General features: G+C 44.5%; 1 protein-coding gene across 2 annotated transcripts in view; it reads left to right on the top strand.

Moving 5' to 3' along the window:
* The window catches only part of rxfp1 (relaxin family peptide receptor 1), a 55,892-nt gene that overhangs the window by 19,957 nt on the left and 19,106 nt on the right, over positions 1-16,829 (top strand). For both annotated transcript variants that reach the window (XM_079351528.1, XM_079351529.1), the window contains exons 3-5: positions 11,246-11,329; positions 14,143-14,248; positions 15,822-15,893. In XM_079351528.1, the coding sequence (XP_079207654.1) occupies positions 11,246-11,329; positions 14,143-14,248; positions 15,822-15,893 (262 nt within the window). The remainder of the gene's footprint in view (positions 1-11,245; positions 11,330-14,142; positions 14,249-15,821; positions 15,894-16,829) is intronic.

Raw genomic sequence — 16,829 nt, 5'->3', positions numbered from 1 at the left:
TATATAAAATGAAAGAAAAAAAAAAGAAGAAGACAAATTGAAAGAGGATGAAGCACGTTGGTTTTCATACATTGACACAGATATGGAAGGACTGTTGAGACGAGGAGCTTAGAGGATTATGTAAGAACCAGGGAGAACATTTTGTCAGCGACCAGCTCCGGGGTTGATCATTGTAAACACAATGTTCTCTGTGGAGTCCTCATGAAAGAAATCCAATCTTATTCTGCTCAACAATCACAAACAGAAAAACAACACTTACGACATATGGAGCGTTCTGTTGAATCAGATGTGATGAAGGACACATGGGCGGCGTGCGCGCTCTGGGAAAGTGCTCCACACTGACATGATAGACAGTTGTAAAAGCGCTGATTATCTGAGGGAGCATCGGTGTCCTCCGAGTGTGCCACATGAAAGCCAATTTAATAGTTTAATTAACATCCTCCTGCTGATGCTTAATTAAGTGTTTGTTTTGGGTTTGCCAACCAATCATCTCTGATTTGAATCCTCGGTTTTCATAAAACACTCGTTAGCGTGTGCTCATCCACACGCGTGTGGCCTGTAATTGCACGTTATGAGACCCCTGACATTCAGACTAATAACCGTGGCTCGGAGAAACTTGATGTTTCTGCAGCGCTTGATTGATAAAGAAAATGAAACATGCTGGTGAATATATTATTTTCTCTTTCTCACACGTGGAACGGAACATTAGCCAATAGGGAGGCAAGCCGGCAGAAGCAGGAAGCACAACGAGCATTACCATGGCAACGCCAGCAAAAAGAGAAGCGTGAAGTTACACACATGCGTCACAACTTGTTGATTTGAAGTTAGACGCCACACACACACACACACACACACACACACACACACACACACACACACACAGCCGGCGCCGTGGTCCGTCTCTGGAGCGCCGCTACACCTGAGTATTAGAGAGTCAGGTGTGGACAGATGCGTCGATCAGCTCTTACACTCTGGTCTAATCCAGGAAGCATAAATGTTATACTGTCAGGGCGTGCAGATGGCCTAGTGGTTCGGTTATAGTCCTCCGAGCGGCCGGCCCGGGTTCGAGTCTGACCTGTGTGTACTTCCCCCGCTCTCTTTCTCCCCGGAGTCCTTCTCCCTCCACTCTGCTGACAAGTCAATAACCAAAAACATCTCTCTCAAAAGAAACAAAAAACAGGTCAAATAAGGAAAATCACTTAAATTCGTCTCACAAGCTCGGGAACGCTCTGCGACGCTCCTCCTGCTTCTAGATGTAAGAGCAGATAAGGCTCGGCTTTTCTGTCCAGTGTTCAGGCCTCCGAGCTGTGACGGTTAACCTTTTCATGCTCTCTGGTGGGGATTGGATCCATCCGGCTGCAGATGAAACGTTTTCTGTTTCTGACGGGTTTTTAAATGTCTCATCGTGGGTTTTTGTTCGTGTGAAACTAAACAGGGGGGGGCGTGTCCGGCGTCCTGAAATCTGATTTGCCACCCCAAAATCCTAAACAATGGTTGGCATTGAACCTGACCTGCAAAGTGCATCTTCTATTTTGACATTTAGAAGCACAGATTGTGTTTCTTCACACACATCAGGAGGATCTTGCAGACCGCCTGCAGAGCGTAAACCCGTCATCCCAGCCGATGCTTTGCAGCTCCTCTCTTTGTTTCTGATTCCTCAGCTGGAAAAACACGGCTCTCTTCTCGACTGACCTCCCAACGAACGTGTGCTATTATCCATGTTTATACCTGGAAGCTGGACGGAAACATCAGTCGGATTTCACCCACTGATTGTTTGGATCTCTTGCTCGGACGGATCGTGAAGCGGCGTTCCATTAACGACCTTTTCCACATATCAGCATGTTTGTGAATGTGTGTTTTAAAACAGTTTTTTTCCACATTATGATCACGAGTCTCCGGCGCCATCATCGGCCCGACGTGGATAATTCGTCGCAGCTTGTGAAAAGGAGGCTTCAGATACAGAACCTGCGTTCATATCATCAATCCTGTCGGCCAGCTGGCGTTTATTGTTCCCAGAACTTAATTGAAATATTTCTGTGTTCGCTGCGGCTCAGTTTGCCGGGGTGACTCTGGTCCTGACAGGTTAATCCTCTTACTGAAGATCAGCTCCCGTGAAATCTTCGGTGCATAGCTGAGAGCTCATTGCTTAAACACGGTTGCATCATTTTCAAACGTACGGCCTGCTGGATTTATCCTCCTTGTTAGTGAGTAACATGATGATGGGAAGGTCAGCTCAGCAAACAGCGAGAGCCGTGTATGTTTTTAGTCCAGCTGCACAGCTCGCTCGCCCCTCACCGTCGACGGTTCTGTCCACACTTCTTGACAGTTTTCTCCTCGCCTTGACTGACGTGAAACAGAAAAAAGTTTGACTGATATCATAACAACGCTTCCTTCCTGGAGTCTCAGAGAGCAGCTGCAAAAAAATCTCACTTCACCTTCTTTTCTTTGTAGCCAAAAATCCAAATTATCTCTCTCTCTCTCTCTCCTTCTCCCTCTCTCTCTCCCTCTCTCTCTTTCTCTCTTTCCCCCTCTCTCCCTCTCCCTCCCTCTTTCTCTCTCTCCCTTTCTTTCTCTCTCTCTCTCTCTCTCCTTCTCCCTCTCTCTCTCCCTCTCTCTCTCTCTTTCCCCCTCTCTCCCTCTCCCTCCCTCTTTCTCTCTCTCCCTCTCTCTCTCTCTCTCTTTCTCTCTCTCCCTCTCTCTCTCTCCCTCTTTCTCTCTCTCTCTCCCTCTCCCTCCCTCTCTCTCCCTCTTTCTCTCTCTCCCTCTCCCTCCCTCTCTCTCCCTCTTTCTCTCTCCCTCTCCCTCCCTCTCTCTCCCTCTTTCTCTCCCTCCCTCTCTCTCTCTTTCTCTCTCTCTCTCTCTCTCTCTCTCTCTCTCCCTCCCTCTCTCTCTCCCTCACTCTCTCTCCCTCCCTCTCTCTCCCTTTCTCTCTCTCTCTCTCTCCCTCCCTCTCTCTCTCTCTCCCTCCCTCTCTCTCTCTCTCCCTCTCCCTCCCTCTCTCTCCCTCTCCGTTTCTTTCTCTCTCTCTCTCTCTCTCTCTCTCTCTCTCTCTCTCTCTCTCTCTCTCTCCACTTGAATCTGCATTTTTAATAATGAGAAGAATAAGGAGTCGAACTGCAGTACTTGATTTGGATGCATATACTGAACATGAGCAGGTATCCACATCTGACATTCCCCGTCTGCTATCGAGCCCTGCTCAGTTAAACTCCACGTGTTTCTCCTTCCAGCTGCGTGTAGCCTTCCGATGCTAAAAGCTAAAATAATGACAAGAAGGTAAGCGGCACTTGTCATTCTGTCACTCTGTGAGGACACAACGTTTCTTCTTGCCAAAGTACATAATTACATTTTCTGGGCGTCCCAGGTTTGTTCCTGATCAGATGACGAGAATGAGAAACAGCAGGGGCTCCGGGTCACCGAGACCTCGATTGAGTTTTGAAAGCAGCCTCTTTTGCTTGGTAATCGTGATTCAGGGCTGATGACTGTTCAGAACGAGGTCACAGCTGTTGTGAAGTTTGTGCAGCAGTACGAACCAGGAAGTGCAGCAGTGCACAGAGGAACATGAAGCCTCAGACTGAAGGACATGTAACAGTATGTAGTCCTCTGTTTGTATCTGCAGTCATGTCAGTCCTGTCTTCACATCCACGTGATGTTGATCTGTATTCCCTCTGGACGCCATCAGTGTTTTAATTACCGGTCGTTCATTTGTCTGTTTGTCATCATTAAATGATTACTGTCTAATCAGCCTTTGAAGCTGAAAGTGAAGAACTTCAAAATAATTCACGCCCGCCAAACGACGCACGATTTCAGTCGGAGTTTGCGTCGCTAGTCGTGCGGTGTACACTGAGGCTCTGATCAGCTGTTCAAGACCGCTCCGATGTTTTTTTTTGTCTCATGAATGGACACGTTTGGCAGAACGTAGCGCACAGCCAGGAAGTCCATGTCGGGCTTTTTTTTTTTTTTTTTTTTTTTCACGGTAAAATCTGAATAAGCAGCGAGTACCAGAGTGCTCATGTATAAAGTAATGTGAGTACTAAATGTGGGAATGGGAACCAATATGTAAGGTAGGAATCCGAACAAGCTAAAACGTGGATGGGATGTTTGGGAAGGAGCCAGACTTGAACCTGGACCGCCCCCCCCCCCCCCTTGGAGGACTGTAGCCTCCATAACAGTCCACGGGGGAGCGACGGAGCCGCCGTGCCCTCACGCCTCCCCTCTGACCTTTAAGTTCCCGTGGGTGTCTTATTCCACTTTTGTTTTGTGCTGCACATTCTTGGCCAGATTGACGGGATCCAGTGACCCGCAGCCTGATGGTTTCCCAGAGGTCGGTGTGAGTCATGTTCCTGAAAGCAGCACTCTTTTCTGTCACTTTGTGTTAGCGTGACGTCCACAGACTTGATATGTTCCATGAGGATACCCAGGAAGTGAAATCCAAACTAAAGGCTTAACGCTGTTACGTGACACGTGCCCGGAAAACGACCATTTTCATCTACTGGGAAAAGTCTCTTCTTGGAAATCCTTGATTGTCAGTCGATGAGGAGACTGAATGTGTCGACCCGACGCTCAGCATGTCGCTCGTCTTATCAATTTATACAAACATAACGTCAGTGTGCTCAAAAGGTTTTTTTTAAAGGTCTGACCTTCCCGCTCCAATGTTCTTCTTTTAAGACATTAGCATTAAAAAAACGTGATTTAAAGGGCGTCTCATTTATGCTCATTATAGAATATCTCGGGGTCTGGTTCACGAGTGAGGGTTCAGATGGAGCGTGGGATGGACCGGTGGAGTGGCTCAGCGCCTGCAGTCGTGCGGTACAGATGAAGAGCTGTCGCCCTGTGGTCATGAGCTAATGTCGCTAATGACCGACGTATTGAGATTACGGATGCAAGCTATTCAGGTCTGGTGAGAAGCTGAAGAGCTGCTTCACCAAAAGGAGCCAGTCGAGGTGGTTTGATGGATTTAATGTTGTTGTTTTTTTAATCATTTAACCCCACCATAACGAAACAACATCACATCTTCATGAATGTCCTGTCATGAGAGAGAGAGAGAGAGAGAGAGAGGAGAATGTGTAACCATGAAGCTTTGCTGTATACCCGTCTGTGTTGTCAACAAAAAGCAAACTGCAGTCTGGCTCAGGGTCACGGCGACGGCCGTCTCTTATCATCAGGTCTTTGTGTCTTCTGCAGCAGGTCGGTGCTGTTTCACATCTCGTGACTACGTGTTACATTCGTGCAAGTGTCGTTGTGCACAAGCGTGACATTTGCAGGGGTGTGTGTGCGTGTGAGAAGTTAGCATGCCACGCCGGGTGATCTCTTCTGATTGGCTGAGGGAGGATCACATGCTTCTCGACCTTACTCAGGTGCAGAATGATGGCCTCATGTAACGTTTGTGGAAATGACCAAAAATACTGACTTGCCCTATAAAGGGTTAACGTGCAGAACGTACAGAACATGGAGGACTCGTGCATGTTGCATCGGCGAGGTCAGACATCTGAAGAGGTCAAATAAAGGCCGTTAGTTGGAGTTTATCTCGACCTCACTTTGGAACAATCTAGAAACAGGCAAACAGGTGCAGTAGAGGTTGTGTGCTTCGTTCACCACTGACTGTAAATATTTAAGATCAGAGGAGAAAAGGATCTTCTGATCAGTTCATCCGTTCATCATCAGGCTTTAGCAGATGGAGGAAAGCCCTCGGTTTCACACAAGCAGGTGAAATTAAACCCTTTTATTCAAAATCTTTCTGGACTGCAGCTGCTCTCCCATTTTCAATCTTGGCTGAACGCTGCACGCGCAGCAGTAACCCCGGAACAGGAAGTGAGTTAACAATTGATTTTGGACTTTTCTGCATCGATGCAGAATCTTCCAACAGAGCGTCTTCGATCTGATGATTTGTCCTGTATGTGTCACCTGATGCATGGACGCTGTCATGTGAGGTTTTGATGCACATGCTCAGTGCGAGAGTTCGTCACCAATCGAGTTTTGGCTCAGACAATTTCTCTTTCATCAGAAAAAGGTCGGACAATCTTCTTTTCATGTTGCAACATAAATACTGAATATTTAAAATCACGTAGTCATACGATAGCAGTTGTTGTGCTGCTCTGCTTTCTTGTGCTTCGGACGCTGTTTGATATCTATGTGGTTTGGTTCTACACTGTATTGCATCATAAGTTGTTTTTTGGTACGGCGAAAATAATAAACTTCAAATCACAGCAGGGCGGCGGGGAAAAGAGAATCTGTGAAGAAAGGAAAGATGTCGCCTCTGACGAAACAAACATCTTGAAAAGTAACTCGTGGATCCGTTTCTCATGCAGCAATAAGATCCATGACTCGGGGGCGGGATTAGATCCCAGCTGTCATTAGGTGAGAGGCGGGGCTACACCCTCGACTGCTCGCCAGCCACGCTCACACTTACACCTACAAGCAATTAATTAACCTCCGGAGCCTGTGTGTGGACTGTGGGAGGCTCCTGGCACACCAGGATTCAAACCAGGAACCTCCTCAGTGTGAGGCTTCAGTGCTCACCATGACAACACCAATCAATGTAAAAAAAAAATCAATTATTCCAGGGAAGTTTCATAATAACACGATCAATGCACAAACTAATCATTAAAGGGAGATGTCTCTTTAAAACGTGAAGAAAAGAAATCAGTCGACTGAGGACAAGATGAACGGACATCAATATTTATTGATTTATCTAAATCTCCCAGTCAATTCAGTCCAGATTTTCCCCGTCAAACAGTTTCTAGGAAAGCAGAACAAGTGTGTGTGTGTGTGTGTGTGTGTGTGTGTGTGTGTGTGTGTGTGTGTGTGTGTGTGTGTGTGTGTGTGTGTGTGTGTGTGTGTGTGTGTGTGTGTGTGTGTGTGTGTGTGTGTGTGTGTGTGTGTGTGTCTTCCGTTTTGCTACAGAATAATTAATTACATTGTGCAGACAGAAAGTCGGAGAGATGTTTTCTCACTGTGGAAGTCGGACTTGATCTTGAGTTGCCTCTTTTCAAAGAGTATGGATTATGTCTCTGCTCCGTGCGCTTCGCTCTCGGAGTTGTTGTCGATGCTATTGGCCGACATTGACGGAGGGGGTCAGAGAAATACGTGCAACGCCATTTTAATCTGCCTAATTATTATTCGGTGTTTGTGTCGCATTCAGAAGCGTTTGAATTCATCCACAGCCGCCTTTCTCCTTATCACCGTCGCTTTCATCTCCGACGATGAGACGCAAAATCAAACGGCGTGCGGACCCCCGCCCGACTTCCATCCACTGAAATGAAACCTGCCAATCATAAATCTAAAGAAAGGAGGGATCACAGTAGAGCAGCTTTGAACATCAGGGGTAGAAAAGGTTATTATTGATTATTGTTTATATGAAGGTACCGTGTGCGTGTGTGATTGGCACATACACACAGGATCAGATCAGTCACATTTAACCCTGAGTGAGACGTCCAAGCTCCACATAATGACCTTTAAATAACCAACACATGCTAACGAGGGATGTGACGATTATCTTTGGTTTCGAAAATGACGCCTGATTTTTACAACAAGCCGCTCGTGCTCTCCAGCTGCTGACTGCGATGTGAACCTTAAATCAATAATCGATGAACTGCCTTGTGATTCATCTTTACATCCCTGAACTGTTTAATGATAAACAGCAGCAGTCAATTTACATCTAATTATTTTTGAGTTTCTGTTAATATGCTGAGCTGGTTCATTCTTGAAACCTGTCAGCGGGATGTGGAGCAAGATGAGCCTCCTGAATCTGCAGGAAAATACAAAAAATTCTCGACCGTGAAAAAAAGGCACGAGAGACACTAAAACATCTATAAAAAAAAAAAGAGTTCAATGACCCAGAGTCAGATATCAGGAGATGACCTTTGTGTGTTATTATTTTTATTTCTACAGGTTGACGATGAGAGGGGAATAAGTCTGAGGTCATGCTAGAGGTGTGCACACAGTTTTATTTTACATCTGAGCGTGCTGTCATCGTGTCAAGTTTTAGTTACAAACCCAAAGACCTGGAAAAAAAACTAAACCTTGAATGTCTCTTTCATTGCGATCCATCCTTCAGTGGTCCAAACATTTGAATAATCTCTGGATTTCACTGCAGTAAAGGTCAGAGGAAATGGACTCGTTGTAATGGATGTATCTCGGGGCTTTAAAGCTTTACGGCACTATATCCAGTCGGAGATATATTTCACTCTGAACCCCTGATGTCACTCTCGAGGTGCTCCGCAGGAAATGCAAGAGGTCACTGAAGAAGGATGAATTCGTGCGATGGGATCCACGGATGTCTTTGCCAATTTCCACGGCGATCCTTCCTGTTTGTTCAGATGTTTCAGCGTCCAAGAGAGAGGAAGGAACAAATATAAACGCCGCCAACCAATCCCACACACGGCTTACTACCGATACAGTAAATCACACTCGATGCTGCTGAACATAAAAACAGAATCTGTTTGAAATGTAAATGTATACGTCTGCATGAAATGAATATGCATGCTTAATAGTTAGAGAGCAAACACAGCTTTATTTGTACGCCAAAACACAGAATGTGTCCTGAAGAACAATCAAACATGTAATGCATTTTGTACCTCGTGAAGTGAAAGAACTTTGAGCTAATCCTTCATCCGTATTTTGTGTAAGTTCATAAAGGATCAGATGAAAACATAAAAAGGGAGCCATACATCAAAACGAGCTCGTAGCCCTCATTAACGCTTCTATAACACGAGGGCTTTTTCTTTTATGTTCATGTGTTTAATCCTTTACTCGCACGGGAATTAACACGATGCATACAAAGAGAATCTGCTAAATTATTAAAGTTTGTGTCAATATCTCACTCACAAGTATTATTTTTTTTTAAATCACAGATTTCAGTGAAGTTGCATCATGGCTGTTTTTTTGTTATCAAAGTTTGCAGCAATGTGAAAAACAATCTGCAGCTTCACCCAAGAATGTTCACACATCATGCAGCCGGGCGCCTTGCAGGTGTCTTTAATATTTTCCTCTTGATCCAGTTGTCATTTAAAGCTCTCAGGTTGTTTTTGTTACTAAATGCACCCCGGGGTTGTGTTTGTTTAAATGAGATTTTTGCAGGTTTAAAACCTCCAACCATCTAAAGTCTCCTGTATGTTCCTGACAAGAAGAAAGACAGTCACACGAGTTAAAAATCTGCACGTCAAAATACACACACACACACACACACTCCTGTGCAACAGAGAGTTGGATTTATAATATAATCATATACATAACTATGAGTGCCACCAAATATAGCCTACAGATAATAATACAGACTTTCCAGAGTCAGATTGTAGCTTGAGGCTTCCAGCAGAGAAAATAAATGTTTACAGCCAGTATTTGATACTGAGCTCACAGAGAATGTGTCAATGTAGGTCAGAGTCCAATCTGGTGGAGATTTGAAGGATTTCGTGCCTCTCGTGGAAATGTTTGTGAAGTGTGCTGTGTGGCTGCTGCATGTTCAGCAGCAGCACGATGAGAAGCAGCAGCAGCCTGAATAAAAACTGAAAACACGTCATGTAAACAGCAACGTGCTCTACAACCTCTCTGTGCCTCACAGAGCTGCAAACACACACACAGACAGCTTCATCACTGCTCGGAATTCAAAAACTGCAAGAGTTCGAAACAGTACGGGCGACTGTCGTCATGGCAACAGTCACCATGTCACACAGGTAAATTAAGAGGCCCACAATATATTCTGTGTTAAGGAATAAATCCGTAGAGGTGATGATGGAAACGTTTGGGTGGTGGATAATCATCGTCAACGATCTCACCACCTGAGAAAAAGAGTTGTCAGACAGGAGCTGGAGTTGTGTGACATTTAGTGTCTTTTATTTTTCTTCTACATCTTTAAAAAAAAATCTCGGTACTTGCTTCTTATATTCTGTTGCTATTTTAGCCTTTTTGTGAACGTACTCGGCGATAGAAAAAGATTCTGATTGAAATAAAAAAAAAGGTAACGGACGGTAAAACACTTAGGAGAAGGTCTTGAACCTGGACTTGCACGTGTGGAGACTTGTGAGCTGGATTCAGGCTCGTGCGTTGGGGATTCAGTGAAAGTGCATCCAGAAGAACCAATCAGTGGTGAAACTTTTCTTTATTGGACAAACTTAGTCATGCACGAAATGTATTTGCAGACTCTGGGGAGAAATGTGCACATGTATGATGTGTCGTGGGCGTTGTTCGTCTCTCAGCTGGAAACTCGCGGGTTCGATCCCCGGCTCCTGCAGCCGTAAGTCTGACGTTTCCGAGGGCGAGACACTCAATCCCGAGTTGGAAGAAATTGTAGATACGTTTTATATTATGTTCAAGTTTACACTTTGCTACATACATGCATACTACATACTGTAAATACATGCATAAATTCCCAATCATTTAAAAATGCTGAATCTGAGAAGCTTTCTCTTTTCACCCACACAGCGGGCAGCACTTTGCTCCAGTCTTGTTTTTTGTACTCGTCTGAAGAATCAGGTCATTCCCCCCCCCCCCCCCCCCCCCCATTTTAAAATCTGACATCGCCTTGGCTGCTGCTCACATCCCTCTATCTAAAATAATTCCATCTATGTGCACGTTTGTGCCAGCTGACCTGCACTAACAGTTCCCAGGAGGGTGAGTGAGATAAGCCAACGGAGAGATAATGTTCCCCCCGATCTGCAGCCTGCAGAGCTGCTCACAGGAAGCGTGTGACGGGGACGTTCCGGGTGACACAGCCGATGATACACCGACAGTCATTTTATTAAGACCACGCCCTCAGCTGTGAGTGCAAAACAAATGTTTTTTCCGCCCCAAAAAAAGGCGGCACAGTGGATTTCAGATGAGTAGATCTCAAATGGATTGTTTAAACGGTGTGAATCTGAGTAACTCAAGATATCATACAATACAATCAGCAATACTCACACACATTCAGAAGAACTTCATAAACCAAGTTAAATGCATCAAAAGTCGGCTTTTTTTGTGTTGATTTAAAGGGCAAGTCAATCAAACATCCAATCACAGCGACTCACTTTTTCTTTTTTTTTCTTTTTTTTGCAAGGCCAGTGGCTTCATGTTTATTCAATCAAAAGATTATAAAGCAAAGAGAACGGCCTTGACCTTGTCCAAAGCAAAAATTTAAAAAAATCCTATTAGTCATTGTGGAAAGAGCGAAAGGCAAGAAGAACTCCACTGAAGTCTGACTGAAAAGAACCAATTAAAATTCGTTGTTATGGGACGTACCGGAGGTTGTAACCCCTCGTTTTCTCTCTTCCAGGAGACAATAACGGATGGCCACATCTCTTCGACAAGTATTTTGGAATGCCGAGCTCAAAGACCGGGACCAGGTCCAACCTATGCCGTGAGTATCCCGGTACTTTGTCTGTTTCCTCCTTTTACTGTAACATGGCTGCAAAATTAAATCCTCTGTAATAAACCGGTGAAAGGTTGAACCTTTTAATTTGTTTCAGTTGAAATGTCGGACATATTCTCTCAGGGACCTGTTAAAAACTTTTTCTGTAAAGCATCTGGGGGCCTGATGCTTTCTTGCGTCAGGTCTTTGTCTTTAAGTGAGAAGCCAGGGAGGGATCATTTTGTGGATGTTGGGTGAACTTTCTCAGGATGTAAGAATAAAGTTCGGGATGGATTATTCTTATAAATCTTCTCCCAGATCGATGAGTGCTATCGGCCTTTATTGGTTTATATATGAAGCTCTTTTTTCTGAAATTCATGAGTTGGTCAAAGCTGGGAGCAAACAAAACGGAATAATGGATGCTCACGCAGGTCAGCATGTGGTGGACACTGTAGCTTCAGTGTTTAGCCAGCTCTGCATGTGGTGAACACTGTAGCTTCAGTGTTAAGCCAGCTCTGCATGTGGTGGACACTGTAGCTTCAGTGTTTAGCCAGCTCTGCATGTGGTGGACACTGTAGCTTCAGTGTTTAGCCAGCTCTGCATGTGGTGGACACTGTAGCTTCAGTGTTTAGCCAGCTCTGCATGTGGTGGACACTGTAGCTTCAGTGTTTAGCCAGCTCTGCATGGGTCTGTAAAGCTTTCTGCGTTCTAACCTCTCTCCATGTTTCAAAAGCATCTCCAACATTGATCCTAGTTTGAGCAGCTTTCTGCTGCTGGAGCTTATTAGAAACATGCAGAGGCTTTTTAGCTCGGGTACAATCACTTCTATCTGAAGCAGTTCCACTGCCCGCTTCCATCGCTGCAACACCTGTTCACCTGATAACTGCTCTCATATCTGGCAAACCCAGGGGCGTCCAAAACGGCTGCCTCCCTCCCTCCCTCGCCTACCTGTTGATTTGACGTTCACACAACTGTTCCCAACATGCCTTTCATATATTATCTGTAATAACTTATTTCCTTTGAGTTGCAGCATTGTGCCTTCAGAGAGTAGCTGACAAGATTCAACGTCAAATCACTTTCCTCCTTTGTGTCTGGGGATTAAAAGAGCACTCGCACACAGTCAATCTAAACCACAAGAGAGAGACTCAATAGAAGCTGTTTGTGCGTCATGTTGTCCGACCACATGTCAAATCAGAAGAGTCTATTGTTGTTCTGACCATTATAGAGAGAAAAGCAATAACAGCCTCTCCTCGAACGGATTCACTGTTTCTGTGACAAGTAACGAGAACGTTAGGAAATAAAAAAATAAACCAAGAGCGAGCGAGCGAGGATGTTCGTAGCCTGCCTCTTATCTCTCCTCTGCACAGCTGCTGGATCACAAAGTGAAGTCGGGGTGCAAGTTGGATTTATTAGTTTGAGAAATTAAACACTGAAGATTATTTTTCTTTTTTTAAATAAAGCCCATCACAGTTTCTGGAGTGGAGAATATTAAGACAGACTCTCTGCTCATTAAAGTTTTCCCTCTGGAGAGGAAGTACTTCCCGGGGGTTTGTTCTGCCTTTATTAGAGATACAGCCCCCTCTCATGCAGAAAATACACATTTCTATATAACATAATTGGATATTTATATTATAATTTTACGTAATTTCTGTTTCTTGGCAGTGTTGATGCTTCACATTGTAGCAGTAGCTCAGTCTGTAGGGACTGGTGGGGATCAAATAAGGAAGTTGAGGGGCGCTGCTGGGCGTCCCATATTAGGAGGCTGTGGACAAATCGCCACTCCCTCTTTGTGATTTCCATCTCTGTGCATGTTTTTTTCCTGTCTCTGCAATAAAAAGCACAAAAAGCCAAACAATAAATCTTAAAAATAGGAATAAATGGAAGTTGGTCTGGAGAGGTGCCAATTCACTTCCCCTACTCCTCCACAAATAAGTTTTTTTTATCAACTTTCGCCGAATCTCTGGGCAGGTTTTCTCTCTTCCTGCAAATAAATGTAGTTAAGAGTTATTGCCAACCACAGCATCTGTTTGAACACTAGTAATGCACTAAATATTGACATACCATGTCTGCACTAAATCACTTCAGAGGAGGTCAAATTGTCCAGGCCTGGTTTTTAAAATAAAAAATGACACAGGTTTTTTTTTTTTGTGCGTAAGCTTCTCTCTGCTCAGTCGTCCTGCTTCTCCCAATAATCTGACAGCAGTTTGAAAATGTACACCCACGCCTCCTTCCTCTATTATCACGAGCAGCTGCTGAATGTGGACTGTAAAAAAAAACAAAAAAACAAACAGAACAGCCGAGCAGGTTTCGGTTTCCTGTTGTTGTCGTTGTCGGTGTTCGTCTTAAAGAAAGAGGATAGAAAGTTTTGTTTACACCGACGGGATCCGGAACAGCTGAACGTAACTTCTAAAAAGTTTTCTATGACGATCAGTGTGTCAGAAACGTCTTCTTCTTCTTCTTCGCTCTTTTGGTCGACGCGATGGAGGGGCATCAGGACGCTGTGACAGACGAAGCAAAGGCAGAAACTCGGACATACAGCAGATTGAACATTGATCGTCAGGATAAACAGAGCCCGAAAAAATCAGCAAAAATCAACAGTTATGCAGATTAAGAGCTGTGAAAGTGAACAAAGGAATAAAAGCACCAGGATTAATGATTATAAGAAGATTATGAGGGGATTACAAGACGATGACATCACATCCCAGGAAATAAAAACATGACTCGTCGTTTTAAAACTTTGAGCTCAGCCTTTTTTTTTTTTGTTATTATGCTGCAGGATTGACACTGTCACACCTCACTGCTCTTCATCTTTTTTTTTCCAGTGCTCGGGATGTTTCCTGAGCTCTGCCAGTGTCGAGACTTGGAGCTGGACTGTGACGGCGCTCAGCTTCGAGACGTGCCGGCGGTGGCTGTGAATGTAACGATGATGTGAGTGGAAAATGAAATGTTGCTCTTATTCAGTGTGGTGAGGTTCACACACACACACACACACACACACACACACACACACACACACACACACACACAGATGAAAGAGAAGCTCTCCATGCTGAAGGGTTCTGGTCTTTGCCATGAAGTGATTTAGTGACTCACGCAGCCCACGCTCACAAAGCATGCTGAACTGTGTGAGTCCTTTATGTTCCTTCAAGAGCTGGAATCACAAACTTCCAATTTCGTCAAGTGATAAAAAAAAATTATTTCCCCCTGAGAGTAAGAGTTTAGTCTTTTAAAGATATTTGAACGTGTTGAAGGTCAGATATCGCACTCGTCCCGGGTGGTCCGACCCGACCCGCCTCGAGAACAGATGGTGTTTGTCAAGTTGAATCTATTTGAGTTTGAGAGCGTTAAACCGTCGGCTAAATCCCAAGAATCCACCCAACAGGACGTGAGATTAACGCTTTCTAACAAGTGTTCTGTGTCTCACGACGAGTCCGTCAGAAATGCACCAGAATCTTATCGAGTCCATAGAGACAGAGTTTAAATAATGTTGTTTGAGTGGATTATCCTTTAATCAGATTTTAATCCCTTTAAAAGCTTCGCCGTCTCGTCTCGATCGTCTATCAAACGCTCAATCAGAGAAGGCTGTGATTGGCCAGTTTGACAGATTGGTTTATCTCTTCATCGTCTTCATTGAAGATGATGGTTTAAAGTTTTGAGATATTTTCTATCCGCCCACTAAAAGTTGCGATCAGACAAGGCGACAGGTTTAGTTTTTATTATAGACGAGATGATTCACTCGACTTCACGCTTCCTCACTCCTCGTGGCTGTGTGTGTGTGTGTGTGTGTGTGTGTGTGTGTGTGTTAGAGGGAATGCATGCAGGACGGACTCGCTGGGACCCAGGTCTCTTTTCCAGCCGAGTCCTGCAGCGATACAAACGTTAAAAAAACCCAGAATAAATAGAAACGTGAAGATTTCAGTTGCAATGTTCTTCCTCGAGCAGTTCAGACTCGAGATCTTTAATAAAACGTAAAGTCATTACTTATAATGGATGCTGCAATACTGACAACAGTGGTAGAGTCGGTCAGCCTGAAGGTTGGGGGTTCGATTCCCAGCTCTTGCAGCTGTAGCTCAAGTCCTTTTCAAATTCAGCCCTAAACGTTTTTCCAAAGAGAGCAGCAGAAAAGTCCTTTACTTTGTGTTTCTCTGCTTCTTTTTTGGTTCGTTTCATTTTCACGTTGCACTTTTCACCAGACGCCCACAATTTATAAATAAAACCTTAATGTGCAGAAGACTGTTCAATCATTGGACCAAAAGGATAAACGATTACAGTCACGAGCGAGGAGAGTCGGAATGATTGGCTCAACGATACGATCAACAAGGGAGGAAGTAGCACAAGACAAGAACTACAAAATAAAACAGGAAGACAAGTATTTTGAAAGGAAACAAAACAAACAAGGAGTGAGAAACACAAGGGAGGAAAAAAACCCAAAATAAAACAGAAAAACACAGAAACTGAATCAACTCTGATTCGTTTTATAAAACCGTTTCCTGTCTTTCAGGTCTCTACAAAGAAACCACCTTCACACACTGAGAGCAAACATATTCCTCAAATATCAGAGTCTGCAGAAGCTGTGAGTATCCCATGAATTATGCATTATATGTCATTTTAATATTAAAGGTATGATTAGATATCCCGGCATGTTTAATGTATTTTTACACATTTGTTTCTCTCCTCTGTCAGAATCAAACACTGTTATCACCGCGCACAAGAGGCTATATGATTAATTGAGTTGAGTTTGGCTTCCTCCACATGAGCAGAGATAATAACTATCTTTTGAATGACAGATGCAACAAAAGCGTTTTCTGAACTACAAAGCGGACGTATTTAAGGCAAAGACGACTTGAGGGAACGCTGACGGAAGCGATTGTTCCGTTCTGCACGCGGATTCATTCATCGCCGACCTCGTTCTTATCTGGCACGCTGCAGAGACCGGGTCTTATCGTCAGCATGGAAACTGTTTGTTGTGTCAGACTTTCAGCCTCCAGCTTCTGCTTCTGAAGGTTCAAGCGGAGTGAAAACTTTCTATAGATGTGCGTAAACAAAATCTGAAAGGCGGGAGGTCTGTTGGGATTTGTGTAACGAGCACACTAAAGGATCTATTGTACTCCCTTTCATCAGTCATTATGTCAGTCTGAGACTCCTATTAGGTAGGAATGTTTCACATCAGCTGCTGGCTTTTTAACGCCCGCCCCCCCCCCCCCACACACACACGTTTCCACGTTCCTCCGATTGGCCAACTCTCTGTTTGCACTTGCACAGAAATTTGAGTGAGCTTCAGGGTGGGCGTGTCCTTGACAGAGCAGCCAGGAGGGGCGTGTCCTTGACAGAGCAGCCAGGAGGGGCGTGTCCTTGACAGAGCAGCCAGGAGGGGCGTGTCCTTGACAGAGCAGCCAGGAGGGGCGTGTCCTTGGGTTTTTGACCAAGTCGAGCTGTATTACAGCCACCTGCCAGTAGAGGGGGCTGTAGCTCCAGGAAATGGCTACTGCCATCATGTTCTACAACCCAG

This window comes from Symphodus melops (genome assembly GCF_947650265.1).
Source record: "Symphodus melops genome assembly, chromosome: 9".
NCBI lineage: Eukaryota > Metazoa > Chordata > Actinopteri > Labriformes > Labridae > Symphodus > Symphodus melops.
The sequence above is the reverse complement of the archived record's forward strand: the minus strand, read 5'-3'. Positions and strand labels throughout refer to the sequence as shown.